This window comes from Strix uralensis, chromosome 1, assembly GCF_047716275.1.
Source record: "Strix uralensis isolate ZFMK-TIS-50842 chromosome 1, bStrUra1, whole genome shotgun sequence".
NCBI classification, from domain to species: Eukaryota; Metazoa; Chordata; class Aves; order Strigiformes; family Strigidae; genus Strix; species Strix uralensis.
This window is the reverse complement of record NC_133972.1, coordinates 124,436,769-124,452,578: the sequence shown is the minus strand read 5'-3', so window position 1 is coordinate 124,452,578 and position 15,810 is coordinate 124,436,769. Positions and strand designations below refer to the sequence as shown.

Genomic DNA, 15,810 nt, shown 5'->3' with positions numbered 1-15,810 from the left:
AACTAAGGACACTTTACTTCTTACTGAGAGATTCCACACAGGGGTTTAATGGGATTTAACTGACACACTTTGAATTCATACCACTAATTAATTTGGCTTAACTTTCTCTTGTAACCTCACATAGACAGGATCTAAGTGACTATGTATTCCTTTCCTTATATAAAGTCCATTGTCAGTATTGGCTGTATCTAAGTAATTTTCCAGTACTATGATTTCACGTAGGACTTTCTGCTTGTGCTCCAGCACCTAGTTATTTTTTAAAAAAATATTAAATGCAGTGGCAAAATCTAGCCTACAGAAAACTAGATGATACCATTTTCTCCTGGGATGGGGCTAAGGAGTGACTGTGCTAGTTAGATGTTCTGGTTTGTTTTGTTTTTTAGTGATGCTAGTGACTTGCTGGCTTTGTAGTTTATAAAATAAATTAAAAGACAAAAAAAGCCTAGGGTTTCACCATTATAAAGTGTGCACTATGTGTTAAGTGATTTGAAGTATTTTAAAAGATGTCATTTAAGAAGTTTAGCTCCTTGTCACAACTCTTTCCTCCTATTTTTAATACTGGAATAACAGTTTTCTGAAGTGGTACTACAGAGGAAGTGAAGAAGCTTTGTAAAAGTTATATCAACCTAACCTGCAATCTCATGTAATAAAATGGTGTAATCATAATTTTCATTGCTGTATTATGTCAGTAGGGTGCTCTTTAACTGTCTGTTTTCATTACTGAAGTTTGCATTTTTCCAAGTTCAGCCCTAATTAGATTTTCTCAGTTGATAAAACATGGGCAGTACTTGATCTCTTCTGGTCTCTTCCTGTGGTTCATAGAAACTTGGTGCAGCTTGGTATGAAAGAAGATTTTTGTTACAGGCTGCTTGGGACTGTTCAGTGGTGGGCAGAGCATGTATTCCTGTGGGCCTTTCTACGTACTGCCTGTCATGTGATTGCCTGACTCGCTGATACACATGGGTTGGTCTTTACAGGCTAAATAAAATTGTTTATTTTGTGGTAACAGTTAAGTGGCTTGTATCAACAAGCTATATAGCTTGGACTATAACAACAACTACATATGTATTAAAACTATGCCCCAAGGAGTTCACGATGTTAAATAATTTTTCTATGACTTATCAAGGTTTCACTGTCAGGTTTTCATCTATGATTTCTTTGTAGATGCTTTTTAAAACAAACAAAAAATGGTAAAAGTCTGTTATCGTTGTGCACGAGTAAGCTAATGTCTCTGTAGAGTTTAAAGAAGAATCATCTAGAAAGCGAGCGGCCTTATTCAGGCTGAGTTCTATTTTGTAACTCAGTTACTGAATTGATCACCTGCATTCGCACAGGTCCAGAAACAAGGAATGAATGCTTGTGAGAGCACTAGAAATACAGTCCCTTTTTTGGTCTGTTTTTAAAGGTTGAGTTTTCCACATTCTTTTTGAAAGATGTAGTCACAAATCATGTGTTGCAGAAGACATAATTGCTACTCTTCCTTTTACAGGTCCAATGATGCACCAGCAGCCTCCCTCCCAGCAATACAACATGCCACAAGCAGGTGGCCAGCATTACCAGGGGCAGCAGCCACCCATGGGAATGATGGGCCAAGTTAATCAAGGAAATCACATGATGGGTCAAAGACAGATTCCTCCATACAGGCCGCCACAGCAAGGTAGGACTTCACTTCAGTGTTTTTACATTGATTTTAAATAACCATCTTGAAAACTATTTTAAATCACTCCCTTGCTTACACCAAATTTCGATCAAATCATTAGGTGTCACAGACTCGTTTGCAGACTCTTTTTGTTACCTTTTTACGGGTGGTTCTTGCAGCAACAGATTACTGGTATAACCATGAAACGTGAAGACAAGTATTTCTTTTGTTTTGAGTTCTTTCTGACAAACTATCTAAAAATATGCATCTCAGATATGCTGATGCAGAATTCTGTTTCGATATTTAAATAATAGGTGCAGAAAAGGAACAGAGTACCTGCTTGGTTCTGAAGTTGCTCAATTACAAAAAGGGAACGATGTTTCACAATCCTGCTTCTCTTTTTCCTTTTTTTTTTTTTCTTTCCAGTCCTTTTAGAAAAGGAGTAACTTTATTTTTAACACCTTAGTCTGTTATACACATGTTCCTAAAATGAGCTCAAAACTGAAATTTGATATATATGTGCTCAATCTAGTGCAGCCAAACAACTGTGTGTGTATATATATAGATACATTTATTTAATTTTTTAAGTAAACCAGATTACATATGTTGTCTAAAATGCAACGATATGGGTGGGGAGTACATTTGAGAAGTATTTCTCATACTAAAATCAGAAATTAGCAGGCTTTATAACAGAGAAAACAAGTTATTTACGTATTGACTGGTTGTGGTTTTTCAGGCCCACCACAGCAGTACTCAGGCCAGGAAGACTATTATGGGGACCAATACAGTCATGGTGGACAAGGTCCTCCAGAAGGCATGAACCAGCAATATTACCCTGATGGTAATCTCTCATAAATGTTAACTTTCCCATTTTCTATACCTGCCCAATACTAATGTAGTCATATGCCCAAAATTAGGGAATGAGGCAAGAACAGTAATTGGATATCATACCTCACATTTACAAAACCTTTCAAATTCAGAGTTGTTACTACAGTTTAAGTTACTATGACTAGTTAATTTTACAACTTACTCAAAGTATGTAATTTGTAGTACTCCCATTTGAAACTCTAAGAACAGTTTTAGTATTTCAAAATTAAGTTCTGTAATTGGTTTATCTAAAAGTATGGAGGGTTCCTTAGAATATCTAGTATAATTGAGATGAATTAAAACAGTCATAACTTTATTATAAATAAGAGAGGGGGCGATATCCTTTTATTAAAGATTTTATTGAAGTGGAAAAACTTGCTAAAAAATACATGGTTTTCCTGTAGATGCTCTATTTTTTTAACTTAGTGTTTAGTTTTCATGTAAGTCGCACAAATGTGTTATTGCTGCTATGGTATGGGCCTTTAGTTAATTTTTATAAAGGAATAAAATGGTCCCTGCCCTGAGGAGATTGTAATTGTGAATCCTCTTTAGAAGTCCCCCCAGTGCTTTCAAGACAAGACTGGAACTTTGAATTTCATAAATCTGTCCTCCTACTTCTCAGAATTTAGAGTGCTGAAGGCTATTGGATTGTGTTATAAATTAGAAGAGTTGTAATTAACCTGTGTTTAGGCTGAGCAGAGACTGGGAGAACAAAGATGCTGACTCATGACTACTGTGATAACCGTGTGTGCAACTTAATGATATCTTATGAAGTTCAAGGAATGTGGTATATGTTAATGTTTTAAAAATATACATGAAGCAAAGCTGTGTAATTGCCAAAGCAACTACCCATTGTAAATAAAAGGATACAAGTTAGTTTTTTGAATTTTAATTTCTATTAAATTGATTTTTAAGATACATCAAGCCACATCTATATAAGCTTGCATGTGTTATTTTCGGAGATATATGTGCAGAGTTATTTTACAGCTTGCATTAACTTGTGATTACTAAGCTTTAATTTTGGAACTTTTATGTTACACTCATGAACGTTAAATGGTTACAGGCAATTTACTGTAGTAAGGGCAATTCAGTGTTACCATCAACAGCTCTGTGGCAGCACAGATTACTTCTCTAAGACCCATTCCTTCTAAAGATTCATTGTTTATCATTACCTCATTATTATTTTTATATAGAACATAAACAATCTACTGTAAGACTTGTTTTAATGGTTTTATGTATTTATGTTAGATTCAGTCAATGACACATGGTACAGTTGCAGAACTAATTACAAAGACTACTTAGTTTTAGAACTGTTTTCTCCTTTCCTTATTTTTATTCCAAAATTTTATTCCAAATTTTTATATAATTTGTATCATTTGATTTCAAATCTAAACAAAGTTTTGGCTTGTTTTCTTGACCAAGTTAGCAGTAAAATGTATTTTGGTCATCTGCAAGACAAAATATATTTGTTCTAAAAACAACAGGTGGGGTTCTCACTGCATATATTGGTTTCTTAATCAGAGATGCCTGTAGTCTCTGAAAAGGAAGGTTGGTTTGTCATGATCCTACTCAGGACTGGAATGTAAGAGGAAGTGTTTTCTTAAGACTTGGAGGAATTCTGTTTGTAGAGAAGATCTTGAGAATGTTACTTTCCTGTCACTTAAAAGCAAAATTTGATGTAGACTGTGGTTCATAACTTCATTGAGCTTTATTTGTTATATTTCACACTGCTTTTAGCATATGCTTTTGAATTGGAGATCAGCAGAACAGGTGTTAGACAAAGTATGATAATTGCTTTCTTTGTTCATTCTAATTTAATTCAGGTTATTTACATGTGAAAGGCCTAAATGCTTTCTTTTTTTTTGAGTGAAAGATAAAGTACCTTTTCCCCCCCCCCCCCCCCCCAACAAGGATTATCAGAAGGTTTAAGACCATCCCTTGCTGTGATATTGCTAAAACTGCATTAAGCCTTTTTTTTTCCTGTCACATGTTAATTCAGTATGAAAGGAAATCATATTAATAAGTCTTTGGCTAATACAATTGAAAATTCTTTTTCATGTATATCCAGTTGAAATTTTTTTCATTTTTCTGAGAAATGAAATATTTTTAGGGTTTTCACTCAGAGGCCATTAACGTTTCTTCCTGTCTCTTGTCGAATTGATGTAGGTCATAATGATTACGGTTATCAGCAACCGTCGTATCCTGAACAAGGCTACGATAGGCCTTATGAGGATTCCTCACAACATTACTACGAAGGAGGTATCTATATACCTTCACACACATACGCACATACATTCCCTTTCCTCCCTCACCCGCAACGGGAACAAAAATTCTTGCACAACACGACTTATACCCATGCAAAGCTCTTGTAGAATACTAGTTGCTGGCTGTCTTGAAAATTGCAGGGAACTTGAAGCATTCAGAATAATTTCTTGCAAACACCTAAAATATATAACCACAATTTGCCATTTCTAACAACAGTAAAATGACTAAAACACTCTAGAGATTTTTTTTTTTACCTCAACGGAAATTTTTATTTAAACATAAATTTGTTGGTTCAGTTGTATATCTTTTTGTGTGTGTATATATTTTGTATAATTATAGTGCCATTAGGAAACAGCTTGCTGATCTTGTGTAGCTAGTCTGTGCTCTTGTAGCTGTCCTTAATTTTGTCTTTTTTTTTTTATTTTATTTAGCATAGTCATGATCTTATGACTGTGATGTTCCAGTAAATGTAATGCTCGTTTGGCAGAGATGCTGAAAATGCTGCAGTTCAACTTTGCAAAATTGGCTTTAACTGCAGTTTGTTTGGCCGAATTCCTTCTGTTTGGTTTGAGTTTTCTTTGTTTTGTTCAGTTTTTGAAATCAATATTGCATTTTCATTTTGGTCTTGTGTTGTTGGCTGTGCATCTTGGGAGGAAAAAAATTAATAGAGTAGGTATCTTTATAAGTTTTTGCTTTCTTGCAATCGTCTTACAGGAAACTCGCAATATGGTCAGCAGCAAGATGCGTATCAAGGACCACCCCAACAGCAGGGTTATCCACCACAACAGCAGCAATATCCAGGCCAACAAGGCTATCCAGGACAACAGCAGGGTTATGGTAAGAACCTGAAGACACAGACAGCAACCACAAAAAAGAGCAGGAGAGATCCTCATATGTTATTCCATTCCTGTTTTACTGAGCTGAAAGGCCAGGCTTGTGCAAAAAAGTTGTATACCCACAATTTCACTGGGCCAAAATAAGGACGTGTAGAAGACATCATCTTTTGGGAAGTAGATCCAATGTTGGCAGTCAAGGACAACGGGGTAACATAGAAAACTGAGGGTGCCTAAAAAACATTATAAGAGGTGTCTGTAATTTAGAAAGACACAGAAAGACTGCTGTTTTCTGTCCTGTGTAGGTGAACACAGAGTCAGGAGGACGGAAAGATGGCAGAGAGCTATTTATACCCTTTCATCCCTGGATTTGCCATTTAGAACAAGATCTTTTTAAAACTAGCTTAAAATTTCACCCAATGCACATGAATCATTCTTTTACAATTCTTGTGCAGATCAATAAGGAAATGAATAGAAGCATTGCCAATGCAGCTTTCAAGAGAGTTTGTCTTATAAATTTGCACTAGTAGTACAAACCTCCTGATGTATGGCAGGAATGAGAAATCCTCTGTGACAAGTGAGATAATGTAGTCCTTGGATTCAAGGAAAACCTCCCAAACAGGAAACTTAAAAGTAGTGGTATGTAATTTTTATGCATTACTTCTGAAAACTTGAGGTCAGAAGAGCATACCAAAAATACTGCTCTCTTGTTTTGCTTGCTTGCATATTGTAAGGCTGTGTATATATCTCGAAGAAGGAATCTCTGAAATCTAGTTTCATATATTTTAATTTTTAGCTCTGTTGGAGGTTTAAATGCTAAAACTGTCATCATTGTGGGTATGTGAAGAAATGCATGGCTGACTTGTTTGCCATGTAGATAAATGCCAGATTTGCATTAAATCCAGTTATGTTGAGACAGTTAAGTTTTAAGAGGATCCACTGAGATTCAGCAAGTTTTCTCCTTTTGGAAGTAATGGATGAATTGATAGTTCTAAAATAATATTCATGTACTTAAATTCTGCTAAAAGTAACACAGGAACAGAATGAAGATCAGAGTGAAGGTCCCTCTAGTTCATTATTGTAAATGTTGTAGGTAAAGAAATAAAATCTAACTTATTCTGAAAATTCAGGTTAAGACATACTAGAGGAAAGGGATAAAGAAATCTGTTGGAGCAACTTACCCACTGTAATTTGTAAACTCAAATACATACTTCTTGATTTCTATTTTTTAACAGAACTAGATATTGAAGTTCATTTTTATGTTATAAAATCTGTCACTGAATATTTAGGATTCAACTATAAATAATTACCATGAATAAATAAAACCAAGTTTCATTTGTCAGATGAACACAGCACTTCTTAGGATATAGTATCCTTGCTTGATTTAATATTTAATTGCTTTCTAATTTGCAAAAATAAATCAGCATCCAAGTCATTATTATCAATCTTTAAGGTTTTGTTCCACTGTAGAAAGCTGAAACTGCATAGTTCAAGGGGATTTGAGGCCTGAGGAGAATGGTAATAGCCTCAGGTCTTCTCCAGGTCATCATTTTGACTGTCTCATAGATCCAGAACTACTGAAGGAGTTACGAGCTGATGTCATCTTAATGTCCAGTGCCTGTAGCTAAAACTAGCCCTCTCTAGCACTGAATCACACTATTGCTAAAACACATGTGTTTCTTCTGAGAAAAGTGTTGGTTTGTTTAAAAGACAGCACTTCTAAAGAGTTGTAACTCTTCCTGATTGCCAGTTTTTAAGGGATGTGTTGAAGAAGCTAACATAGATCCACAGCAAAAGATCCTTATGAAGTGTCACTGAAATATATGCTTACACCATCCCTTCCCAGGTAGGAAGGGATGAGGTTAATTTTGTTTGGAACGTGGCTGTGGCTGCACTGCCTGATGGTACTAACATGCAGTGTGAACGATTTGAGTCCCTGTGAATAGTAACAGAGTTTGTATTGACAAAAGAACTGCTTCCTTTTACAGCTAAAAAAGGCTGGAGCCAAAGTTGTTGGGTTTTTTTTTGTTTTCCTATCATTTTCCTGGAAAGTTAAGATGACCAGAGGAGTATGGAGGAGAGGGTGGTTTATTCCATCTCACCATAGCATTACTGGTTGTCACATCTCACATTTTATGCATGTTACTTGTTTGTCTGACGTCCCATTTACGATTGCTTGCTGTGGTGTGAGAACTGACTTTCTGGCAGTGCAGCACTGCTAGTCTCTTCAAAAGCTCCAGATGCTAAACGCAGCTGATCATCTGCCTGCTCCTGGCATTATAAAGTTCTGGAACCAGAGCAGCGTACATCAGGAGGAGAGTGTGCCTCCCTAAATCCTGGAAAGTGCTCATGTTTATGTTTTGTTGTTTCTTGCTTTGTTCTTCCTTGTCCTGTGACCTCATGTGTGGAACTACATGCATTGATAATAAATAATATGTAAATAAAAGTAAAGATTTCTGTGGTTGGAGCACAGGCCCTGTCAGCTAAGGTGCTTTCAAGGGTGAGGGGAGGACCACTGATCCCTGATGTGTTTTTAGGTAGAAAAAGACCTAACTCCACCATCATGATACTTCTTAGTGTTGCTCAGTTGTAAAATTCAATGTTTTTACTGTTCTCTTCTTCCTAACACCTTAAGCAATCTTTTTTTCGTTTACATTTTAATGATCTCTAGGCCCCTCCCAGAGTGGTCCAGGACCTCAATATCCCAATTATCCACAAGGACAAGGCCAGCAGTATGGGGGATACAGACCCACACAGCCTGGGCCACCACAGCCACCACAGCAGAGGCCTTATGGATATGACCAGGTATTCTTTCATAGAATCATAGAATGGATTGGGTTGGAAGGAATCTTAAAGATCATCTAGTTCCAGTTGTGATTTTCACTCATTTGATAATCTTAGTTTCTTGTGGACATTTAAACTAATGAAATTTGAGGACATGATCTCTCAGGTGTGTATATACAATTCTCACAGATTTTATTTCCAGGTGAGTTACCCAGAATCATTTGTGTGGAGGTGTGATTAGTCATTCTCTTCGGAGTTTGCGAAGTTTTAATGCAATTTGGCAAAGTGAGGCACTCCAGATGATATTTTTGGACCTTAAAAATTAAGGTGATCTGTTCCGTAGCCTCATGGTGAATGACTAATATGAAGGATGAGGTTCCTGAATCTCAGGGTGGATCATTCTTTGTTACTGCTTTGCAATAAAAGTGCTTGAATTGATTTTCCACAAACACAAGTCCAGTAATTCTCCTCTCCAGTTGCAGAACCACCTCTGGTGTGCAACTGAAGTCCCTCTACTTTAGAGCTGTGTGGGGAGACATGAAGCCTATTTTTTGCACCAGATTTCTCTGAGCAGTATAAAGGAACACTGAACATGGGAGAGAAGTGACCTGAAAAATCAACTGCTTCTTTCCTATCACTACTAAGATAAGTTTAAAACAAACAAACAAGAACCACCAAAAGTCTAGGCTGGAGTTGTAGTGGAGGACTCCTGTAAAAAACTGTCTCCTAATTAAAGGATGAAGCGGAGGTTTTATTCCCGTAGAAGGTACTAAACTGTAAGAATCTAATCTTTGCAATATGAATCGTTCAGAAATGTCATTAAAACGTACACTATTACTTTATTCGGTGCAAATAAAATGGAGACTAACTAAATATGCCTTAGGATCAAGTTATGGTTCTAGTGTATAAATAAAATCCTAATATGTCTAGAAGATCAGCTGAACTTTCAAGAAGAACTTGCCCTTGGCAGTGAGAATAGCCACAGTTGCTCACATTTCTAAAGGAGAACAGTTGGCTTCCTTTCTACAGAAATTAGAAAAGGCAAGAAAGAAGGAATGAGCTCTTCCAGTGTGGTAGAGATGTAATTACTTGTAATTATTTAACAGTTAAACAAAATGCTCATTCACTGAACTAATAGTTTCCTCCTGCAAATAATAAGCTACAGGAAAATGCTTTATTTATGACAAATATAGGGTCAAGGAAACTTAATATCAATTTGCTGAGTTTCTTCCATGTTTCTGTGCAGTAGAAGTGGATAACCTTCTCTGTAGATAGGCTCTACTCCTTCAGTTTGTGCAATCTAAGTTCCACTGGGAAACTCAATTATAGAAGACCTCTCGACTCTTTCATACTAGCCATTCCCATAGGAATTTGTGCTGCTTAAATTCTCGTCTGGCAGCTGTTCTGAAACTCTTCTTCCTGACTGGTTGTCATATTACAGTGGAAAAAATTGACATTGCAACATAAAATTGGAATTTAAAGTACTGCCTTATTATGATGGTACTTAACATGGAATGGTGGTGGGACCACAGTTTGGAAAATGTTCACTTCATAGCACACTACTTGTTTCTCCAAGCCTTGAACCCTGTGGTGAAGGAGCATGGTAAGCATGTAGCATTGATGCCTTCACCTCTGCCGGCCTCTGCAGTAAATGATGTTCTGTCAAAAGCAGTAGAGAATATCAGTGAAGGTAATATTTCTGTGTATCAGATCGATGGAATAATTGATTTGTATAGGATATGTTGACTAGTCCTTTATGTTCACCAGGATGTGCCTTGATTTTTGAGATGCATGTATCAGTCCTTTCTGTGATGCTTTGTATGAGTATTTTTAGGTATCTCTGAAAGCAGGTTAGTTTCCTAAATACTTTGAACTTAGGTGACCTTGTCTTTTTGAAAGTGTTTTCAAAATTTACGTGGGAAATAATTCCCATCTTTTAATTTTGACAGTGTTCTGCAGATTTCACAGCAGTCTATTGAATTTAAAGATAAACTCTTCGGATCAATTTAGGTTCCTGGCTTTAAATCTACATCATCAGTCTTACTTCTACATTAAAACACACAGGATATGTAGTGAGGTGAAACTCTGTGCCACCTAATCATATTGGCTTCTCATTTATTGTTATTTGTTTCCACCTTTTAATATCATAGTTTATTTGGATGGTCTTCTGATTCCAGCTTTTAATAGAGGAAAATATGCCTTGTGGTCTAATTATGCATTTTAAATTTCTTTCTTTAGGGTCAGTATGGAAATTATCAACAGTGAAAAAGTACTCACATTCCGGTAGGCAATATCTATACTAGCAGCCATATTGTCTCCTCAGCACTGCGGACATCTTCCTGAGATGAGAACCTCCCATTCCATCTAGCTTTTGGAAAAATCTTGTGGCTGTTTTATGGTATACAGTCTTTATGGGTTAATTGTTAAAGACTGTAGATTCTCAGAAACTGATTTCACATCTCTACTCTAGATGGCAATATTGGACAGAAAATATGTGACATAACAATTTGCAGTGAGTTGAGAACTGTATGTCAAATAGACTGTTACAGACTGAAAGGTGCGAACAGCTTTGTATGTTTATGAAGGTTATGGGAATTTAATATTTTTTCCACAGATTTTTTTTGTAGGGGGAAAGGGGAAATGCACACTTTTTACAGCAGCAATATTTTGTATATTATGTTTTTCATGTGGTGAATATGCAAGACAGTACACTACTCACTGGGCAGGATAAGAAATCTGTTAAAAATGGGTTGGGGCGTAAGTGCTTGATTGTATAAGTCTTGAAATGGTGTACAATAAAGATAACAGTGAAAGAAGATGGAGAGCATCATACATCACTGATAGGTTCATGTACAAAGAATGAGAATCCCAGTTATCTAAATGGGAACATAATTAAGAACAGTATAATATAGTCTTGTGCAAAGATAAATTTTTTAAGCTTTCCAATTTTTCTGAGTGAAGCATTTTTGTAAAAATTGTTTCTAACATAGTTTGACAATTTCTGCAACATTTTTTGGGTAACAAGATAAACGTTTGGGTTTTATTTCTCAAGTGTTTTGTCACAGCTTTGCATAAGCAAGCTGTAATCCCTCTTAATAATTGCAATAACAGAGAAAATGACAAGTGTTAATTTTACTTGGCTTGAATATGCAAAGAACTTGAAAAAGAATATGGAGGACAGGGCTGTATTGTATAAGTGTATTTTAACCTTTAGTTGAATAATTTGTATGTATCAAAATAGCCTAGAAGAATTTGTAAAGCCTATCTAAACTTTCCTAACTGGGAGTTAATATCTTTAGAAAGGGGGCATTTTTTGTGTGTGTCCATTTTTCTTATTGGTTAACATGAGACCAAGGGATGTTTTATAACATCAAATAAAAAAACTGTTGGTAAGGTAAATGCCAAATTTTGTTTTGAACTGCATTAATGCTTATAGTGTTGCATGTGAGATAGAGGCAGCACCTTGATCAATAGCATAGTACACAAAAAATTGGTTTTGAGATTGTCCTGCAACTGTATATCAGATAAATAAATGGATATTCTGTTGTGCAGGACTATATGCATTTCCTGACAACTTTTATAAAGGACAAAACTTAAAATTAGCCCAGGAGTTAAATAATTTCTTTTTTTCAGTTGGGAATCATGTCTGGGGAGAAAAAAAGAAGAACTGGCGTTCATAATATGTAACGTTATACATGGAAGACCAGATTTTAAATTTGTTCATAATTTTTAAAGGGAGAACAATTCTCTTAAAGTCGATAGAAAATACACATCAAGGTTTGAACAGATATGGCATGAGGAACATTATTATGAATGAAATGCTTGTAGGTTCTGTGCCAATTTTCCACCACTGTGTACTTCATTGCTATTTAAAACTGTACTCCATCAATTCTAACGGAAGAATAAATTATTTGTGATTTTAATTTTCTCATTTGTTTCTTTAAATTAGATCCCTATCACTCTGATGTCTCATCTGGAGACTCTGCTGTGGGTTTTTATTTTATAGAAGTTTGGCCAGAATAGCCAAACTGTATTTGCATTCTAGGACTTTATCAAAATTCTCTTGCCATAGCCAAGTTAATTAGAATTAACTGTTCAGTAATCAGCATGTTGTGTAGGTTGTTTGTTACGAAATTCTTCCTCTGAAAATGAAGGTCCATGAGGCTATAATCAAGATGACTGAATTAGATAAATGAGTTGAGGAGGCAAAAATGTGTTGAACCCAACCTGGTGTAGATATGTTATCTCATTTGAAATAAGCTCAACTGACATTAAGAAATAATTTGTCTTGCCAGCCCATCTTCTGTTGTCTTATTCTCCTTTTTAATGGAAACTAAAATTGCAATTTTAATAAGCAGAATTTCCTCCAGGGTTTCCCTCCTAGAGACTACTGCATTTGCAAGGTTTAATTGTTTTATAACGGTCCTGTTTCGTAAAACTTTTTAATTGGTGGTGACAAAAATTACCTTATTCCTCTGATACTATGCCAAAAGAACAACTCGAGAGGAGATAGCTCCATGCGAAAGGATTTCTACTAAAATTATATATTAAAAAAGAACCTGTTTCCTCTAAACAAAAAAGAAGCAGGAATGCATGAGAGGACCAGGATGAAATAGCAAGGTTCATTTTAGTAAGTATTCTTTATAAAATAAAATCCAACCAATAGGAAACCGGTAAAAAAGGTTTTACATTTGGCATTTTACATGTAGAATGTCGAAAATAAGACCTAAGAGAGAGACTGAACAGCAAATTAAATATGTGAACAAAAATGATACAAATGTTCAAAGAGTAAAGAAGAGAGGAATTAATGAATTAAGTAACTTTTAGTTATCATAGCGCTGTGATTTTTGCCATCATATTTTGCTCTTTTCAGATGGTTTTATTTCCATTTCTGTGCTGTGAATGACTCACAGAATGGAGAATCTGGCTCTGTTTAAAGTAATTGATTTTCTGAGGAAAATACTCCTGATTAAAGAGGGGCAAGGACTTCAGTGCAAAAATATTATTGTACTTCTACATTTCTTACCACAGAGGATGCTGAAACACTTTAATGTGATTTAAAAAAATATAAAACTTAGATTATAGATTCTGAAAAAGGAGAGAATACTTAAATTTACAAGATGAAGAGAAATTGTTACATCGGCAAGTCCAGGTGGAATTTAGTCAGAAGCCCTGAAGTTTAAAAAGAAAGTAGCTGCTTTTCCTACATGGGCAACAGTTGCCGTATCATAAAATAGCAACATAAGAGTGAAATCCTATGAAATGAACCCAAACAAACCTTCTGAAGTGAATTGATAACTGGATAAATGTAGTAAGTTAAATTAAAAAAAAAATTTAAATAGTATATGAAATTATGTTTGTTTAAATCAAAAACAAAACACCCCCAACAAAATGTGCCCGTTAATCTGCTAGAATTATTGTAAAAGATGATAGCACAATCTGATGGAATCTTTATGTTCAAAAAGCCTGAAGTTCTCAGAGAAGCTGCTACCACAAAAATAAAGCATGTAGTAAGGTGGATTGTGAAGCAATTAGATAAAATGAGGGGAGAACAGGAATAAATACTAAATATAAAAAATGATGAAGATTGATAACAAATTATGCCAGAGCTCTGTTGGGACCACTGATTAACACTTACCAAATAAATTGGAGAAAAGAATACATATTCTGGTAGCTAAATGAGGTGGAAATGGTGCTGCTTAGATTATGAAGGACTTAAAACTGTGGAAATGCAGTGGACCATAGCAGAATTTAAGAAGTGGCTGATGTTTACAGGTACAACAAAGTAGGTACTGCATGGGATAATACCAATTTACTCATACGCAGTTAATCAACTGTCAGGAGAAATTCTATGGCTAGTGCAGTATAAAACTTCTGTTCAGTAGGTATTGAAGGTCACAGTGCCACCAAAATGTTCAAAAAGCAGTGGTAGGGAATGCCTGACAAAATACCGTAACACTGATCAGAGTTCTATCAGCACTCTGAATTACTGTGTTAATCCTTGTATCTCCCATATCAAAAAAATAAGACAGCTCAGGTAAAAGATAAGTAGGTAATGAGTGATCAAGAGCGAATGAAGTATGTTTGGGATTCTTTATGTCAGAAGTCAGTATGTATCAACCAGTGGTACGTAACAGTGTAGTTTTTGCAAGAATATGGACAACATGATGAAAGTTAAAGGCAACACCTTTAAAATCAGTAACAGGAAATGCTTTTTATGACATGCACAACTGCAAACTCAATCCTTAAGATATTATAGAAGCCAGGGGCTTAGTAGGATTAAAAAAAAGAATTGGATATATATATATGAGAACATGCATGGTTACTTTAGATCAGATGAAACAGTTTATTTTGAAAGAATGGTAAACCTCGTGCTTCACAGCTTTATGCAACAAGCAGCATGCTAGAGTTTGGAAGATACTTCTGTCGGTGCCTTAACACTAAATACTGAGAGTATAGTTAGATTTCTTTTTAGCACAACTTTTAGAACCTCACTCTGCAAAACCTAGAAGTAGGCCCTATTAGCAGCAGACTGTTGGTTTAGGTTGCAGAATTAAACTGAAATGTAGATCTGGAGTGGCAGAGTTCTGCTCAGAAGTCTTTTTTTTTTCCCACTATGGTGAAATATATAATCCGAATAATGCAAATAGTGAAATACCGATGTTTCAAGTTAGCAAGATGCTGGATGCTTTCACTGAATTCTCATAAGCTTCCCGTGACACGGTTTTTCAAGAAAAATTCTTGACTAATCTAGCAGAATGTATGATTTTCCTATACCTCAGATCTGATCATTTTACAATAGGAGTTTTTTTCAGGCTTTTTGTACAGATAATGTGTTCTAACTTTCCCTTACTATTCTTCACTTGGCCTTTAAGAAGTGAAGATAGTTCAGTATGTCAGTGACTCTGCATATTTACCCCTTGGGTTTCCGGTAGGGAAGAGCTGTGGGGCTGGGAAGGAAGCTGATGGAATAGTGAGAGCTATTAGTCTGTGAACACTTCAGAGCTCTGCATTATATTCACTTGCCTTGACGCTTTTTAAACAAATGGCGTAGGTGAATTGCCATATAAATGCTTTTGCATTTTGGTTCATAATTTTCATTTAATCTAAAAGTTAATTTTACACAGCATAAATTCTAATCACCTCCTGCAGTTGGTGTTGCCAGAAGGGTGCTGGCATCTTGACACAGGTCTATTACAGATACTTTTGTAGAAAAATGCCATTTGCTAGGGCAGGCTTGGTAGAAATACACATTTTGTTTTTATGAAATTAAGTTACATGAGTTTTACCTCCTGTTTTTTAGCAAGCTTCAAATCAAGTGAAGAATTTTTAATCTCCAGTATTAAGCTGCCTTCTTTACATTTCTCCAGTAATAGCTTTTCTCATCCCAGAGCCTTTAGACATCCTTTCCACAGGGCTACA

The 15,810-nt window shown here is 35.7% G+C and overlaps 1 protein-coding gene across 3 annotated transcripts in view; it reads left to right on the top strand.

Annotated features, from left to right (window-relative positions):
• Positions 1–12,311, top strand: part of SS18 (SS18 subunit of BAF chromatin remodeling complex) — a 46,468-nt gene extending 34,157 nt beyond the window's left edge. The window contains exons 6-11 of one of the 3 annotated variants that reach the window (XM_074879917.1): positions 1,490–1,657; positions 2,376–2,480; positions 4,673–4,765; positions 5,486–5,608; positions 8,276–8,409; positions 10,627–12,311. In XM_074879917.1, coding sequence (XP_074736018.1) covers positions 1,490–1,657; positions 2,376–2,480; positions 4,673–4,765; positions 5,486–5,608; positions 8,276–8,409; positions 10,627–10,653 — 650 coding nt within the window. In that variant the 3' untranslated portion in view covers positions 10,654–12,311. The remainder of the gene's footprint in view (positions 1–1,489; positions 1,658–2,375; positions 2,481–4,672; positions 4,766–5,485; positions 5,609–8,275; positions 8,410–10,626) is intronic. The other 2 variants (XM_074879926.1, XM_074879936.1) reach the window with 2 other exon arrangements.
• The last annotated feature ends 3,499 nt before the right edge of the window (positions 12,312–15,810 follow it).